General features: G+C 37.8%; 1 protein-coding gene and 2 pseudogenes across 1 annotated transcript; 2 read left to right on the top strand and 1 right to left on the bottom strand.

Annotated features, from left to right (window-relative positions):
• Positions 1–1389: 1389 nt before the first annotated feature.
• Positions 1390–3298, top strand: LOC109067979 (uncharacterized protein C4orf45). Its single transcript, XM_019084848.2, has 5 exons — positions 1390–1636; positions 1745–1974; positions 2633–2682; positions 2823–2937; positions 3091–3298. The coding sequence occupies exons 1-5, from the start codon at positions 1555–1557 to the stop codon at positions 3091–3093; spliced, it is 480 nt and encodes a 159-aa protein (XP_018940393.1). The 5' UTR covers positions 1390–1554; the 3' UTR covers positions 3094–3298.
• Positions 3299–4281: 983 nt separating this feature from the next.
• Positions 4282–8383, top strand: LOC122144485 (annotated as a pseudogene).
• Positions 8384–9025: 642 nt separating this feature from the next.
• On the bottom strand, positions 9026–16322 carry LOC122144484 (annotated as a pseudogene).
• Positions 16323–18975: the final 2653 nt, after the last annotated feature.

The raw sequence follows: 18975 nt of genomic DNA, 5'->3' as shown, positions 1-18975 counted from the left end.
TACTTGTGATGTGGACAAAGTCCTCAGGCCGGACTCAAGCACAAAGACATGATGCTGAGACAGAATGAATCTCTCACTGACCCCGATTTTACAGTTGCACAACTTACAGTATTTGAATGTATTGTAACATGCTATTTTTTTATTTGATCTTTTTGCCCTTTGCAGTTGGACTGCAGTATTTTTTGCAGAATCCAAGTGCTGAATATATACAAACATTCAGTATTATTCAATATTCAGCACAATACTATTCTTGCAGTACATAGAGTAGGCCTACGGTATACAATATATTCAATATATTAGTGTTTATTTTAGTAACTCGTGTGTATGATCTGAGAGCACTGTTTGATTCTGAGTATAGGTGAAATGGTTTTGCAGTAATTGTTTGATTTTGATGGAAGAGGTTTTGCGAATTTAGTTTGAGTATTTGAATTTGTGTTTAAGGTTTTGAGAAAATGAGTGATGGTTGCAAGAAATGTTTTTTAGCACTTTGGAAAAACTGTAACACACATTTTCTGTCATCTGGCAAATGTCTGGACTGTTGACGACTCTAAAATAAACTAAAATTTCTTTTAAGCCCTTACAACTTCACGGATGTTACACTTGGGATTAATGCCGATTCATTGCTGGTTAGGATAAAGAGAAAAGACAAGTCAGCAATGATGAAAAATATAGCATGCCTTTTTGTTTTCTGAATAAATTCAGTAAACAAATCTTATAATATGACACTTCCATGATGACGGAAATGAGTTTTCTGAGACTCAACTAAAGCCATATTTTTATATCAACAAAAGCAAACCGGTTTAAAGACGCTGTTTGAATATCAAACATCAGTGCCTGCTGAATTGCTTTGAGAAGTATTTTCCTTCTACAAACTTAGTCTTTGCACTTATAAACCATTAACATCACATCCATGGTTCAGAAATGCATCAAATGAAGCAGAAGATGAGGTCAATGATTTACAAGTTTATATAGGCTAATACATTTATTTCATTAAGTTTATGTGGCCAAAAATTATTTAGGCTGCCAATGAGACAAATAGAATACTAAAACAAATACTTAATTTATCAAGATTAGAAGTAACATATTTGTGTGTTTGTTTGTAGATTAACACACTATACTTAAAATATATTGTGGATTCCTTCATTTATTCAGTCATTTAATCAATCAGTCTTTTGTCAGCTGCGTTATTTGTCTGTAGGCTATTTATTTATTATTAATTTTATATAAATTAATTTATTCATGTCAAGAAGAAAACTGTATTGTTTTAATTTTATAAGCCATAGACTAAATAAAATCCGTGTTTACTTGATTAATAAATAATAATACATCATGACCAAACACTTGTTTCGTGGAGACCATAGGTGGAGACTGTTTTTATACAGTCAACCGCTCCATGGCAACGGCGCGTGAGCGACCGAGCGGTGACTGAATGAGTAACTGAATGATTGAGTGACCTCTCGCCCAGGGCTTGTTTTACAGTGCTGAGATGCGCTTACTGATATTTCAAAGATTTGGCAACAGTTTTAAGACCAAGGTAGCCTAGACAAAGTGAAGATGATGAAGACGTTTCAACAGGACACTACCCCTTCTCAAGAGCAAACTCAGAGTTCGTCTGGACAGAGAATACTGTTTACAGGTAACGTAACGTATTTAAGAACGCCTCTGAATCTATTTTAGCAGGACACTATATTTAATCATTAGTAAGTTTACGAATGTGAATAGTGATCTTTTGTTGGTGCCGTGGGTCCAGACGGGGTTGGAGATTTCCGTCCCAGGCTGGACTATTTCCCCCGCAGCATTGGAATCGGCCCGTTATCTCCAGATGCCACGAGTGATCTCAACTACCTCTTCCGGCCTGCACCGCGCGCGACCCCGCCGTCACCGAAACACTGCTTCGTCGGAGAAGTGGGCTGGGGTCTGCAGTACTCCACTGCACTCAACAGACGAACTGTCATCAACAGCAAACAATATGAGGTTATTATATAGGCTACATGTACTAACAATTACTTTTTGCAAAAATCTCTCTCTCTCTCTCTCTCTCTCTCTCTCTCTCTCTCGTCAAAAAGGGTGAATATGTTCAATAGCTTTCTTTTTGTAGACAAGACAATATGTGTATACGGAAACTGACTATGAGAAATATTGGTGTAAAAAGTGAAAAATGAACTAACCCCATTTTCCTTTATTATATTTAATAAAGGAAATTATACTAAATGTTTCTTGAGCAGCAAATCAGCATATTAGAATTATTTCTAAAGGATCACATGACACTGTAGACTGCAGTAATGATGCTGAAAATTCAGCTTTGCCATCACAGCAATACACCATTTTAAAGTATATAAGAATAGAAAACAGTTATTTTAAATTGTAATAATATTTCACAATATTACAATATTTTACTACATCTTTGATCAAATAAACGCTGCTTTGCCAACCCTAAACATTTGAACGGTCCTAAATATAATCGCTGTCTCTTCTAGGATCAGATTATAACTTTGTGTTTGTTTAACATGTTTCTGTTTGTTTGTTTGTTTGTTTTTTTAACAAATCGGCAAAGACAAGTTTTGATTGTATTGCCATACTGCATGTGTCTGAATTATGATTTTTATTTTACCCCCCTCTTCTTTTGTATCAGCTTGACAGATTTCAATCAGCTGTGCTGGACGAAGTGACTCACAGCCCATGGTGAGATCCAGTAACCAGGGAGGGAAGGGTTAGATTACCTGCAGCTCCCCCATTACTGTAGATGGTGATGGGTTTCACTGGCAGGAAATGGGAAGAAGCTTTTGTCCTCTAGTAATCAATAATTCAACGCTTGCACACAGGCAGAATCAGTCTCAGTTTCACGACAAACAACTGACCTGCGGGAAGCTTGCTTGGAACCACAGCACACATGATGCCTACAGCAAGGAGGAAAAACAACAGTTCCCGCTTAACCAGGTGAGATATAAACAAATGATACGCTCTCATAGCCTCACTGCTGGGTTGCCAGATTGTTATATTAAGAATAAACTGGAATTCGGTGTCTGATTATTGTGTAATCTTGAATTACTTCACTCAACATTCTCTAATTGTTCTTCTCCATATCTGCAGTAAAGACAGTCAGTGCATACCGAGAAAACACAACCAGATGGCATTCCTTTTTATGGATATGGATCAGGTCTGAAATATGATGTGAGGCTTAATATGACATGATTCTTGAATGCTAGTTTGTGATCATTAAACAGTTTATTATTCATATAACATTTTGTCAACTCTTGTAAAACCACATTAAATGTCTTTTTTTGCTGCACTGTTCATTTCTTGGTTCATTTGTCTCCATGTTATCAATTGGGGGAAAACAATATTATTTTATTTTAATACATTAAATCATAATGTTTGTGGGTAGTACTAGAAGATTTATTCCCAAATTAATGCAAACATTAGAAAAAATTAACAAACAAACTAGTTTTCTTTATTCACTTTGCTGTTTGCCTCATATCTGTGGTTTAAATTGTCAGGAGCTTGTAAAGTCTCAATATCACAGACATCAGATCTTCTTAACAGGGGTCACTGTAGATTCAGACAGTTGATAGGAACTAGAAAGCAATAATTCTGCAGCTAAAAGAGGTTTCTATGTGATCCCAGGTCTCTATCAGTGGTCAATCCCAGTTAATAATAGTACACAGCCCACTCCAGCCATTACCAGCATCTTGAGACGAACAGACACGACCTTGTTCGGCTGCCATTCTCACTCTTTCATTAAAGTTTTGAGAGTCTTCTTTTTGGAAAATCTAGCCTGGGTTTGTACAAATGATTAGGTACAACAGTGTATTATTGTCTTTTAGCCAAATGAGTCGTCTAATGAAAATAGAAAAACTGTGGTAACGAACATTGATTATTCAGTAATTGAATTCAATTACATTTTCTGTTAAATCAAACAGTGCAGGTCGGGTTCAAATAATTCATAATCAGAGGTATTTATTTTGCAGAAGCCATGTTTAAGCTATGGGTTATAAAACAACAAAATAAAATAAATGTTGACAAAGTATATATATAAACTAATTCAAAATGGTAATAAAAACTAGGATCTCAGTGATACTAAAGTGAGGTTGACATATCATGCAGAGATGAAATATGGAAAAACTCTTGCCGGGTTTTGAAAATGTTTTCAGAAATATGTGGCTATAAATAGCTGTAAATCCTATAGGAGGTTTATGTTTCAAATACAGCAGTGCAGCGCCTCTGTGCACGAGACTCCAGAGCAGTAGAGGGCGCTACACGCTCACTTATGCTTCAGTCCCAACTTTACAAGCGCGTTCCTCTCAGTTATCGGTCCAGGCAAAATAAGACCCTTTTCCCTATAAAACAAATAAAAGAAAATGTCAAATCCGACTCCTGTAGCCAAACCGGGAAACGCAGACAACCCTCGAGTATTCTTTGACGTAGATATCGCTGGTGAAAGAGGTCAGGATCATCTTTTGTTTTTCTTTTGAAAGAAGCTGAATGACTGCTTGAAAAACTGTTGTGTGTTCTGCCGGTTCTGCCACATGCCTCTAATTGCTCTGAAGAAAGACAGAAATAAATACATGCACTGAACTCAACCACGGAGACAACGGTTTAGAAAAGCAGAGTGAATTCTCCTATTTTGGCATTGCACGGTGTTACTGTCGTGCAGTACATTTTATGTCTCCTTCATATGGGTTAAAATATTAATGTCACATTAATCAAAGTTGAAATCGTTTTGATTAGTTTTATCACAGTTGAGTGTACATTTTTTTTTTGCGAACACGAGAAATATTACGTATTTCTTAATTTTTTCCCATTTTCTCTAACCAAGATATTTCAGCAATATCCCTACATAATTTGTTTTTTTTTTCAGTAGTAGTATTATTATTAAATAACAACAAAATACAAACTACAAAAGGGCAATAAATAAGAGAAAAGATTACAGAGCACACTAGCATTTCTACTCTTCTGATAGTAACTCCTTTGCTAATTAAACAGATTTTAAGTTTTTATTATTGATGTATGTAAAGCAGACTCAATATGGTCAGATTGGCAAGATTTGATTATATGCATATGAAATGTTAAAAAAAGGTCATAGGTCACCGTACAAATACAACATCAGTCAAAATATATATATATCTACAGCATAACCAGAGATCATTGAAGTAATCTGATAATTCATTCCTGCTGTTTAAATCTCTTTGCAGTCGGCCGTGTTGTGTTTGAGCTTTTTGCTGATGTGGTCCCTAAAACGGCGGAGAATTTCCGTGCTCTGTGTACCGGTGAGAAAGTGATCGGTAAAAGCACCGGAAAACCGCTGCACTTCAAGGGCTGTCCATTCCACCGCAGTGAGTATACTATATAATATACTGAATATGCATTTTTCCCCCCGTAATGCCAAGCTTTAAACATATTTCATTTCATGCTTGCTAGAGTATAATTTATAAAATTAAAATGAAGTAGCTTTGTTTATTTTTAATAAAAAAAAAAATTAGACACTTATATATTGAGATATTTAAAACTATAACAATTTGCACCTGACATACAACTGGAAGTCCACTTTTTATAAAACAACCTTATTCAGTGATCAATAATATATACATCTAGTGATCCCAAATATATTTATGTATTTCTTTTTGCACCCATCAGTCATCAAGAAATTTATGGTCCAGAGTGGAGATTTTTTCGAATCAGAATGGAACCGGAGGAGAGAGCATCTACGGGGACAAGTTTGAAGATGAAAACATTTACTACATGGTACTACAGAGCTGCTTTGCTGTAAAGGATAGTTCGCCCAAAAATAAGAAGACTCATCATTTTCTCACCCTCATGTTGTTTCCATGAATTGTGGAAACCACCCTCCCCAGCAGATCCCAAACCTTGTTTGATGCACATATTCACGGACAGAATTATCATTTTTCGGTTAATTTTTCCTTTAATTAATCAAAACCCTCAGTCTGTGTAATTGCTCAGAAATTGCTAGGAGATTAAATAAACCAAACACAGCACTTGATCTATCTCCCTGCGGCAATTACTAATTTCCTGGTGTCTGCTCTGAGGAACAAATGAGAAATAGATAAACCTTCTGTTTTCTTGTCAAATGAAGTGGTGCTTTATTTATCCGGTTGTCTTTTGCCCCCCCCAGCATGACAGAGAGGGGCTGCTCAGCATGGCGAATGCCGGCCCCAACACGAATGGATCACAGTTCTTTATAACCACGGTTCCCACACCACACCTGGACGGCAAACATGTCATCTTTGGCCAGGTGCTGAAGGGAATGGGGAACAAAGGATGACAATCCAGTCAAGGTGACAGCTTAAATACATCATGGCGTTGCAACATCTGCTTTCATGCTTAGAAATATATAGCGACAGAGATCTTAACCAGTCCTGAAGGACAGCTGTTTCTGAGATCTTTCTTTTACAGGCATTTAGTCACCCTAATCAAGATTTAATAGTCATGAAATGTAGTCCGTCACATGTTCTGCACAGGTGAACTAGCTTAGTGTGATAAATGAAAGGTTTTGAAAGAAGACATTATGTGTGACCCATTTCTCTCTCTGATTAGGAAATGGAAGGAGTATTTTCCTTATTCCATTGAGCAACTGAATATTTTTAGATTGATTGTAACTGTCATATCTGTCTCTCTCTCAGCCCCTGCATCATTGCTGAATGTGGCGAGCACAAAGCAGGTGATGACTGGAGCATCGCACCTAATGACGGCTCAGGAGACACATACCCAGACTTCCCAGAGGATTCTGACATGGACTTTAAAGATGTCATTATATTTCTGCATTTCCACTTGCATATATCCTATATATCAACTGCGCCATAAAATGCAGAATCACTTTAACTTAAACACATTTAGAGTTTATGCTCCATAAAGGAAAAAGAAAAGCCTTGGCTTTCTAATAATACTAAAATTCTTTCTAGGCAAACAAAGTCTTGTCTGTAGCAGAGGATGTGAAAAAACATTGAGAATAACTTCTTCAAGCCTCAGAACTGGCAGTCAGCTATCAAGAATATTCAAAAGCTTTCAGGTGAACACTTGTCAAGTCTGCCATTAAGCTCAATTTTTACATTACGCCTGAAACCGTGACATTAAAGAGACACAGCTTTTCACACTTGATTTCAATTTGTCAAACCCTTTTAAACATGCTGTTATAGCTGAGTTTTCTTTCCCCTCGAAATGACTCGTCATGATGACATTCCCGTAAGTACCTGTTTTCGATATGCAAGATTTCTAACTGTGTAATCTAAAGTGAGCGTTGCTGTACAACACGTCTGTATGCATCACTGTAACCCAGCAGTGTCACTGAAGGCTGTTTTGGTCCACAGGTATCTAGAGATTTGCAGCAACACCTTAGACGATGATAGTGCCCAAAAGAAGCTGGAGCCCACAGCCCTGAGCTGCATTCTCAACACGGCCGCCTGCAAAACTCAAACTGAAACTCTGGCAAGAAAGCTATCGAGAGCTGTGATGAGGTAACATGGGACCTTCTGACATTGAGCTGACTGAACGGTGTCCAGTTGCATCGGGATTAGAGGATATAAGAAGCAAAAGGCCTTGAGTTGTTTTATAGGGACATACCTTAGATATTCACCACTCTTGAAATAACCTTGTCACAGTTGCTACAATTTATAGATCACAAGATGCACTCTCTCTATTTAGGGACCAGTTGAAATGGATTCAGATTTCTTGAAAGGACCTGTATAAGTGTATTTTCTCCTGTTGATTTGTGATTTTTTATTTAGTTATAATGTTTTTTGTTTGTTTTTCCAGGCACTGGAGCTGAACCAGACAAACACAAAAGCGTTGTTCAGGAGAGCTCAGGCCTGGCAGGGACTTAAAGAATTCAACAAGGCCATGGTACCCACACTACATGGACAGAAATACAAATTCATCTCACTCTAAATCAGTTGTTCTCAATCTTTTTCAGTAAAACAAACAGACTAGACTACCTGAGAATTGGCTCATTGTAGCTAATGAGCCTAAAAGGCAGCTGTTAATTCAACATTAGTGCTTTGTCAACTATATATATAGATGCATTTAAATGTCTTACAAAAATATAAAATTGCTTCAGTTAACATGACAGTTTGTTTTTTGGGCATTGACTCATCTTTTCTGTTTTTAAACTGAAGGGTGGTCTGAAGAAGGCCACAGGAGATCGCACCAGATGACAAAGGTTAACCAGCTCTTTACAAATCCTAAATTTGTTTTTTTACATTTTCCTTTCCCTGGTTTCAGCAATTGGAAACGAAATGCTGAAACTGAAGCAGCAAGTGAAGGAAGAGAAAGAGAAAGAAAAGAAGATTTACGCCAAAATGTTTGCATAACAGAAACTGCAGTGACCTCACTCCACACCGACCTACCTGCATATTTTCACTTACTTTGCACCTGTGTCTTAGTGTTAAAATCTAAAGCTGGGTAAAAAGGCTTTGGAGTCTCTAATTTAGGATAAATATGTAATGTGCAGTTTGGAAAGAAAGTCAATATCGTCTGCTGCATTAGGAAAGAGTTTGTCTGTCGGTGAAAGGGCAAAGTTTCATTGCCTTTTTAGTGAGCTGATCTTAAGAGGTCTTGTATTGATTGATTACTGTTCAAGAAAGAATAGGCTGACTTTAAAGACTATAATATTTTTGTTCCTGGGAACTGCTGTTCATTCTATCAAACCATTCATGTCATTCACATGAAATAAAACATTGGATATTTTCAGGGACTTTTATGTTTGTAGTTCTAGAAAACATACCAACAGATTGGAATAACTCATTTATTTCTACCTATTACAGTTACCAAATTTGTCCAATATATACAAAACTATCAGTTTACAGTAAACTGCATCATGGTGAGGCTAAAACCGTCCACTAGTTGTTAATCCAACTTGACCTTTGTCTTTTATGACACATTCCTTAGACATTATATATAAAATTATTTCAAATGGTACAGTTTTCATCCAACTTTTCATCAAATTCCACTTCAAGCTCATATCAGACAGGATATGATGGACATCTGTTCCTTAGGCACATCAGAAGGAACTCTCGAGTCTTTAAAACTTTTAGCCCTAAGGGTTACGCAATACTGAAATCACATGCCGTTGTAAGCTGGTCCTCCGCTGCCCTCAGGCACAACCCAGTTGATGTTCTGGCTGGGGTCTTTAATATCACAGGTTTTACAGTGGACGCAGTTCTGTGCGTTGATCTGTAATCTCATTCCATCACCCGTCTCTAGAGGAACATACTCATATACACCTGTGGGAGAGCAGAGGCATAATGTCTAAACACTCAGCAGATGTCTTCATCAACCTCATACTGTCGAGCCTGTTGATCAGGTTTTATTATGTGCAACCAAATGGCTAATTTGCAGGTTACTATTGACTCTCACTTCTAAGTGCAGCAGAGTGGATTTAGTTACATACCAGCAGGACAGAACCTCTGCTCTGGGCCGTCATAAATCGCAAGGTTTTGGGCCACAGGAACACTGTCGTCTTTCAGAGTCAGATGGGGCGGCTGGTCATGCTCATGATTGGTCCCGCTCAAGGCTACAGATGACAACAGATCAAGCTGATCTTCCCATCGGGCTTTGGATACTCGATGGGTGCACAGTCCTTAGCTGGCTTCAGCTGAGCAGAGTCTAGACCTACAGAATATTCAATTGTTTCCCATTAGAAATAAAATACAGATGAATGGTGACTGATATCAGATACCCACTGCAGCAGAGAACTGAGAAGTAGTCTTGCATAGCAACATGTCTGACTATCAGCATTAAGTCTGGCCCACACCGAATCTAATTCTGTCTAAGAACTGCCTGCTCAGACAGGAAGGGGCCCTCTGGCTAGCCACAGTTAGTTCTTTACATACAGGAGCAGGTGAATCTGAAATTAGACTAAACTTTGAAATGAGCACAAAGCAGAATACACAGTTGTGGTTATGTAGTTCATGTAGTTCAGTTCAAGTATCCAAAAGTTAGATGTGGGTTCAAACAATATTCTTAAAACATTAAGGATGTAGAAACCTCCAAACGTTTAGAAATGCCTTGGACAAAGTTAGGTTTTGGACAATATCAGAAAATTTATTTTTTTTTTTACATTTTGAAATTACTAACAACACAAACTATGAAAAATCATAAGAAAGTTGCAAGGATTTATGCTAATATAGTCTAAAAACCCCATGCACTTCTAGTGTTTATTTTTATTTTTCCTACTATGGAAGTCAATGGCAACCACCAACTGTTTGATTACCAGCAATCTTCAAAATATCTTATTTTATGTTTAACATAAGAAAGCAACTCATACAGGTTTGGAACGACATGAGGGTAATGATTGGTCATTTTTGTGTGAACTATTCCTTTAAATAAAATAAATACAAATACATTGTAATGTAATGCCTTTATAGCTCATGATTACTGAATTTGCTTTTATCTATTTGCACATGTTGTTTTTTGGGTTGATAACAATCCATTTATCTAAACTAAATTGTAGCTTTTGATACAATCATTTGCAATGTTGTTTTGGACATTTCTATAAAGTGTTTCTTTCATAAAGTTCTTACTTCTTACCATTATGTTTCAGAGTCCATGGTTCTTTTCCTCTCAAAAACCAGTAGAAAATTCCAGTGTACAACATCCCTCCGTAGAGCCCAAAGTAGTTATGAAAAGATGGTCTGATGTTCCTCACAGCATACAACTCCTTCCAGATCCAGGACTTTTCCAAAGCTTCCCCTTATATCAGGAATATAGAGACCTAACAGAGTGGGGAAAAAAAGCAGAAAAAATTCTTTGTCTAGGACACCTGGACAACTTTTAATATCCTGAGAGAAATATGCTTAATACACTGTGAGTTTTACACCTCAGCTAATAATTTGCAAAGATGTCTGGGTTGGCTACCTGCTGTTTCTGACTGCAGATTCTCATCTGTGATTTTGCTGAAAGCAGTCCTCGGCTGCCAACTGCCACTCTTCATGGCTGTGTGTGTGCCTGTGATCTTGGGCACATTCATGAAGCCCGGACTACACCTATCAGCATGCCGCCAGGGAACGTCAGTTTAGGAATCGACTGGAGGAGAGATCACGGATGTGAAAAAGTCAAAACCAAGAAAAAAAATAAAAAATAAAAGACAGAAGCAGAATTTAAATTGAGAATTTCAAGTCGCTGACATGCCTGGAAACCTCCTTTCGTTGAGGGCTCTGGCTCCATAAGCTATCCTGTTGCCACCCTCAAGGGTAGAACATTATATAGAGGGGTGATGTTTCCAACGCTGGAATTCCCCTGAACGGGCTCAGGTAAGGATTAGTATAGTCCAAACCTACTGAGGAGACATGTACAAACAGATCTGCAGTTCACCATAATAGAATAACTGCCACTGAACTTCTGCAAGGTCCACCCTCCTTGCTTACTGTTGCCTTACAGAGAGCTGAACTGCAGTTAATCATCAATGAACTGACTTTAAGCGGAAAAAAAGACTCTTTGTTATTGTCCTCTTGAATTATTGGCAAAAACTATTTTCCTGACCTGACACTGTAAAGCTGCTTTGACACAATCAGTATTGTATAAAGCATTATATAAATAAGGTGACTTTTCTTGACTTGCCTGCTAAGATGAGCCGAGAGAGAGGACTACAATACAATAGTATTTATACCAAATACCCTACTATTCAAAAGGTTGAGGTTGGGATTTTTTTTCCCTTTCTTTTTCAGTCTCTTATGCTGAGCTAGTCTGCATTTTTTGATATGTACAGTATATTAAAATGTATTTTATTAATGTGATTACAAACCTAGATTTTTAGTAGCCATTACTCCAGTCTTCAGTGTCTCATGATCCTCCAATTATCATTAAAAATAAACACAAACATCAAAAACACATCATCCCTAAGTGCCTTTACTGTCACTCTTGATCTGTGCTCAGGATTCTTTGAAAATAGAAGTCCTTTGTAACTCTTTGTCTTCTTTTGAAAAAAAAAAACAAAAAAAAAAAAACTTTAATTAGAACAGTAGTGTATCTCAAAACTGCAATGCCTCTGCTAACAGATCAAGCAAGCAGGTGAAATGTCTTTAGGGACAAACAATTCAGAGCAATCATGAGATTTGATTTGGTTCTGTCAATCAAGCGCTGCACTGTATCGCCAGATAATTGTGACCAATCAGACGACATTGGATAAATAGCCCGTCATCACTGCGGAACTCCTCAAGACATCTGGAATTGAGACAATTTTCTACGAATCAAGAAGCATTCTGTAACCTGCCTCTTCTAAAAAATGATTGAATTTTTTTATTTTGATATGTTACATTATCAGCAGGACGAGAGAATGTCCTCATTACCCTGACCAGGAACGACTTCCAAACTTTGAAAGCCTTTTTCACACTCTCTTGCCTATCATTCTTCCCCCATGAAAGAACAAGATGACTGAGGTCAATAATATCTATACAGATCAAAGCATTCTGACAAAGACATCAAGTCCAGAACATTCTGCTTTAAGGTAAAAGCTTCAAAGAGGACTTTTGCGAGTCCAATGAAATACTTCAGTCCAGAGTTTGACCCAGAAGGCTCAGGAATAAGATGTCTTACAACAAATCCCAGGGCCACCAGTGGTCTTCTCCCTCATTGAGGTGGTACAGGAAGGAGCCTCCATATGTGTTCCTGTTCCAGAGGCCAGCCAACCGAGTGCTCTGTCCGTGTCCTGGGCGCCACTTTCTTCTCATCGATAACCCAAAGCTAGAAGAAAGCAGATTTTTAATTATTATTATTAGTTGTTATGTCAAATATTGTTTATTATTATGTTTAAAATTATGTCTGTAATATAACACAGAATTTATATATTTTTTGAACATAAAATATATTTATAACACTAAACATATATATTATTTTTCTATGTATGTATGTATACATATATTATATAAGTATGTATATACTAATATTAACACTACATGCTGATGAGACTAAAGAACAGCTTTTTAATGAAAAGCAATGACCCCAAACGTCAAATTGAACTAACTGATATCACTACAAATGTTGTCAGTGAAAGAGAAACAGTGACATCAGTCCTGAACAGTGGAAATTTCATGTATGCAAGTTTAAAAACATCATCCAGGCGGGAGTGTTGTTGTACCTCTTTGAGACCGATAGCATACGTCTGCGGTTCACAGTTCTCCCTGAGATTGAACTGCTTGTAGGAGTTGCTTGGCCAGAGTCCATGGCAAGCCTTCTCCAAACAGAGTGACCGCTAGCGTGGAGCTCCATGCCTCTTTCAAACACATCCTGGAGGAGTTCAAAATGTGGGTGTTAATAGCACACGAATATGCTATCTGCATAACATAATCACTTTACCCACTGTTACCCTTTTATTTTTTCTTACTGCAATATCCCACTGTAGTTCGGAAAACTCATTTAGCCTTGGTGTGAACATTCAATGGACTGTTTTAGAAAATCGCATAAAAGGTGTGTCTTGTTTTGTGTATTTTAGGGTATTTGTATATTCTGCTCTGGAGGGGATATTGACATGTAAATCTTATGGTGATTGACAAACCCTTTGGAGAGCCATCTTTACCAATACCAACTCATTGGTTTGCAATTCCCTTCACACTTCCCACGATCTTCATGAAACAGCACCTGTTTAAAAAAGTTGATACGCAGTTTGTCAGCTGTTATGTGACAAGAGTAATGTGACTTTATCATAACTACTCAACTCTCAGTGAGGACACTTTTTATCTCATAATTGTGACTCTCATAATGTGAATTCATGTGAAAAATCTTATAACTGCTAAATTTTTATATTCTCAAAAAACTTTACATCTCACAAATGTGGCTTATTTTTAAATGTTATTTTTAGTTATTTGTTTATTACTTTTATCTACACAACTGACAGAACCCTTATGAAAGCATATCCCTGTCTTTTAACCAATTAACTTCCTATAATACATGACTTTTCAGTTCTTTTTGATTGCTGTATATTTAAAAAATAATAACTTAATAGAGACTTATTATATACACTCACAGAGTGTAATTTCAAGCCAATCTGAGAATTAACTACCACAATCACACAAATCACAGAAATTTCTGACTTTTTAAAGTTGTAATACATTTCCATGGTACATTTGTTAATCACAAATTTTAAAACTTCCCTGGTATTTTTCAAATTTTCCGTGGCCATGGAAACCCTGCTTTACTACAGAAACAGCAGTCCTGAAGCCTGTGTACATGAGCCGGTTTCGGTTTTTTACCCAGGTAAGTTCGCATTTAGTTTGAGCAAACTCCTGAGTTTTCAGTCTCTAGAAGATGGGGTTGGTTTTGAGCAGGTTTGTCACAACGTTAACTTGCGCTACAACGGGCTCCCCTTCACTGGAGCAGGTTTATTCTGGGTTTAGAGATCGCTAACCCAAACTGGACCAACTCAGTTGTAAGCAAAGTGACATCTATCTTATGCAATATAGAAACAAAATTCCTGCTAATCTTTAGATGCTAATTATTTATTATATTCATATTGTCACAGACAAAATTGCCCATCTTTTGATGCTAATATTCATATTATATGAATTATAATTATTTGCTAAAACTTTTGCGTACAGCAACAGTGTATATTCCTCGCCTTGTAAAATGCATTTAAATTCATTATATTTTTTTAATAACGAAATCCTTAATCTTCAACAGAGAAGTGAACTGCGCTGACTCTGTGAGAAGTGAATCAAAAAAACGATGCTATTCTGTGTGATCTGGCTGTTTGCTACACATGTCACTTTCAGGTGGCAAGCACCCTAGAGTTAATCACAAATTCCAGGTAATGAATTATAGTGCACTGATCATCACTGTGGGGTTTGGACCTACAAGAACTTTCAGCTACTCAATCCAGACCATCATTCACAATACAAGATACAAGTACACAAGCAGGGCCTAATTAATATAAGCATTCAGACAAGGAAGGCAGATCTGACCTCAGCGCAGCGTAGCATGGATACAGCTCCACTCCCAGCTCCTCTGCCTGCTCCCCAAGCCAGCGTACAAAATGCCCCAGACGAACTAGGTAGTTTCCATGGTTATTCATTGGAAGTCCTGTTCACAAATTGCATATTTAATAGAAATCCATGTGACTCAACAAGTCTTAAAAAGCTTTAATAGTATGTATAGGCTACAAAACCATTCAGGAAACTGTGACACATGTAGACCATATCTATTTTATTTTTTTCACATTATGTAACTCTCATTGTGTGAAGGGCTCTTTAACTCTTCTAAAAGTGGGTCTTATGCACTACCAGGTATTATTGGAACTGGGGTAAGGAAATGCGCCCGTATACTTTTCTGTCAAAATGGCAAAATTGTCCTCTGTAACTGGAGGGTTTCAGTGGTGCCTGTTAGACATGAATCAAAAATCAGTGTCTTCTGCATCATGTCCATCTTTTTGTGGGTCAATGTAGTCAACGGCAATCAGAAAGGCCAGCGGCGTACAGGGTGCGAATCTTTGATGCTTTGTATAGTTGTGGCTCGCATTTGTGTGACTCGAATTTAAGTGGCCAATGCCCGAGCTCCCGATTGTTTGTTAAACATGCTTAAAAATTTGGGGAGTCGGCCCAATTTTGACTCAGTTGTCTAGGCTCTTCCCCCAACATTACCAGAATCACATACTTCCACATTTTTTTTTGATCGGGTGGATACTATGCGACCCCATTATAATTCGGTAACACCCAGACACACAACCACCACACCGAATCTCTCTAGTTGTTTTTGTTGAAAGGAGATGGACTACATGCTGTTCTCCTGCTGAATGTGCTCCAGCTGGCACGGTTAGGTGCTTCTGAACTAAATCTCGGGTGCTCTCGCCTTAATGCACAGTCTATTGTGTGCCATTCAAAGCTATGGGCACAAAGAGCACTCCCTTTGATAATCACTAAAACGCTGTCAGTCACTGTTTAGTTCATTTGCGATCTTCGCAAAGTTAGTTATAATCAATTAATTTCAATTCTATACACTGTACAATTAATCAGGTTAACTGTCTCGTATACGTGTGCAATGGCCCACAACCTCCCGAGCATCCGAATCTGCACCGTTGTACGCCCAGATTGTTGTGTGGTTAAGTAGATCCTATGTGTGGTACATTAATGCATGTGTGTGTTTGTGTGTACCCCGTCCTCTCCATTCCAGTCTGGAAATAAGCTCATTGAGTGCAGTGGGCTCTAGACATCGCTCCAGATAACGTGTGAGCTCCTATCTTGAGATGCCTTCTCCACCACACAAACCCGCAGCTCCTTCTAATGCTGATTGGCCAGCTGCGTCAGCGGGATGGCTGCAGACAGGCCAGCTGGTCCTGCCACCAACATTGACTGAACATCTGCTTTTCATCAGGCGAAGCGTTCCATTTCCATTCCTGAACATATGAACCACAGACAATCACAGTGTCAATCAGCAATTATCTGTTTTTTTTATACAAAAAATTCACCACAGATGTGTGACATCAACCATGGTTGTGGTTCAACCGTAATGTTATGAAGTCTACGAGAAGACTTTTAGCAAGGAAAACAATAACCCCCCGATAATGACTTTATACACCAATTTCTTCTCTTCCACGAGTTCGCTAGAGTACCACGATACATGCATGTGGTGCTGCTGAAGCAGGAGGGCGGCGTACTGATGCAGAGCCCGGATACGCTTGTTAACAAGAAGCAGAAAAAGATGCACGCAATGCGTCGTGGTATTCTCGTGAACGGGGAAAGAATGGCGGCAGAGACTGAAATTGAGAGAAGAGAAGAAATTGTTGAATAAAAGTCATTATTTTTGTTTTCTTTGTGCACAAAAAAAGTATCCTCGTAGCATAATAAAATTACGGTTGAACCACTGATGTCATGATGGACTATTTTCATCAGTTAACTTACTACCTCTCTGGGACCTTGAACTTGTCAGTTGTGTTGCTGTCTATTGCAGGGTCGTTCAGAAAGTTCTCGGGTTTTAACAAAAATACCTTCATTTGTGTTCCAAAGTCTGAAGGTCTTACAATAACATCTTATGAAGGTCTTACGGGTTGGGAACAACTGAGGTAATTAATGATGCTAATTACTGACAGTATTTTCATTTTTCATATTATGAGGCGTGAAACTATCCTTTAAAGTAAAATAGAGAAAAAACAGAGAGTGCTAATCTGAGAGGTATTGTATGTCATATTATAAATCATTATAATATATTTATAATTCACACATATATACAGACAATGATATATAGTGGTCTGTGTGATTACAAATATAAATACCAATGTAATGGACACATATAACTATGGATGCAATATGTCTTATTATATCCGTGGGGAAAATAATTATTTGATCCCCTGATGATTTTTGTAAGTTTGCCACACTTACAACAGAAATGACTGCGTCAGTGATTTTTGATGGTAGGTTTATTTAATGGTAGAGCGACAGAATAGGCAACCAAAAAAATATCCAGAAAAACAACATTATAGAAAGGTTAGAAATTGATTTTGCATTTCAGTGAGTGAAACTAATATTATATCCCCCCTACCCAACCGAGCATGAATTCTTGCTCTCACATGCATTGGTTATGTGCCCTTAAAAAGTCCTGCCACTTCAAGTACGTTGTACTCCTCATGACAGCTCTGTTAGTGTAGTAAGGACCGCCATGTCCACATCCATCTGTATCTTCTTCCTATCTTCCCGTCCAAACGGAACTTGGACTGGACAGGGGTTCTATTCCATTCCAACCCACGTAAGGGGTTGGTACTGGATCATATAGTTATTTCAGTCAGCTGCACAAATGCAAATCAAATTCTAACCTTTATATAATGTTGTGTTTCGGGATTTTTTGGTTGATCTCGATCTGTTAAAATAAACCGACCATCACAATTAACAGAACTTTCCATTTCTGTGGTAATGGGGCAAACGTACAAAATCAGCAGGCTATCAAATAAATATGTTCCCTACTGTATATCTAGTATTTTCCCCAACAGGAAATTGTTTTTAAGGCAGTAAAAAAATGGGCTGGAAACAAACTTAGGCAGACGAAATAATCCAGAAGAAACTGTGGCAACGGTTCCCAAGGAACCTGAAGAAGACAACGGTCCTGACCTTGTAATTCCCCGACATACCAGATACTGATTGAGACTCAGATCCTCAGTGTTCGAGCATACGAGCTGTTACCGAGACTCCTTGTGCATACCCAAAAAATCTCCCTGAATTCTGACAATGACTGGCAAAAAGGAAAATTTGGAATGGGACAACTGATACTTTCCTACTGACACACCACAGCAAAAGTTAGAACATAACTGGCTTAAAAATCTGGTTTTTATGCAACGATTTACTTGTATTGTCAACAAAATAATCTTAACTTCATAAGTAATTGTATTTTTTAACCAACACAATAAAAATCGTAATTAAATGTATTAAAAAATTTAATAACACTGCTTAATTAACGTAATGTAACATCCTTTTTAGTGGACGGTCCTCCCATTTTCTTTTGATTTGATGTATGTTCTGTAATCTCTTGCCATGGGTGCTGGAAAAATGGTTTCTTTATTTTCTATCTACAAGTTACACAGGTTTGACCTAAACCGACCCAGAATGCGGAACTTGTTTTCTGTCCTGTCCGAACTCACGTGTGGCTGCCACTCCTCACAACTGCCTAGGAAACAGTCAAGAACCACCAGTCTAGACACAGAAACGGACATTCCCATCGTGCTGGTCTATATTCTGGGGTACACTGGTAATGAGTGGTCAATTCTTGGGAGTATCAGTGGAGGAGGACCACCGGTTGTTGAGTACACCTGAGGAGCGACATGCTCTGCTCGACCGCCTTCATGCACGAATACCTCCTTCCTTTAAAATACAAATAAAAGGCACACAATTACATCACAAAACAGACAAGACAAGACATTCCCCTACAGTTACATAACAATGTCGATTAACCTACAGTTTTAGTATTAAAACACACTGTGTATATACACTGGCCATTATGCATGTTATTAATCAATAAAGCTCATCCAAATTAAATGGATCAACAAGATAAGCT

Source organism: Cyprinus carpio, unplaced genomic scaffold (genome assembly GCF_018340385.1).
Source record: "Cyprinus carpio isolate SPL01 unplaced genomic scaffold, ASM1834038v1 S000006694, whole genome shotgun sequence".
Lineage (NCBI taxonomy): Eukaryota > Metazoa > Chordata > Actinopteri > Cypriniformes > Cyprinidae > Cyprinus > Cyprinus carpio.
This window is presented reverse-complemented; position numbering and strand designations above follow the sequence as displayed.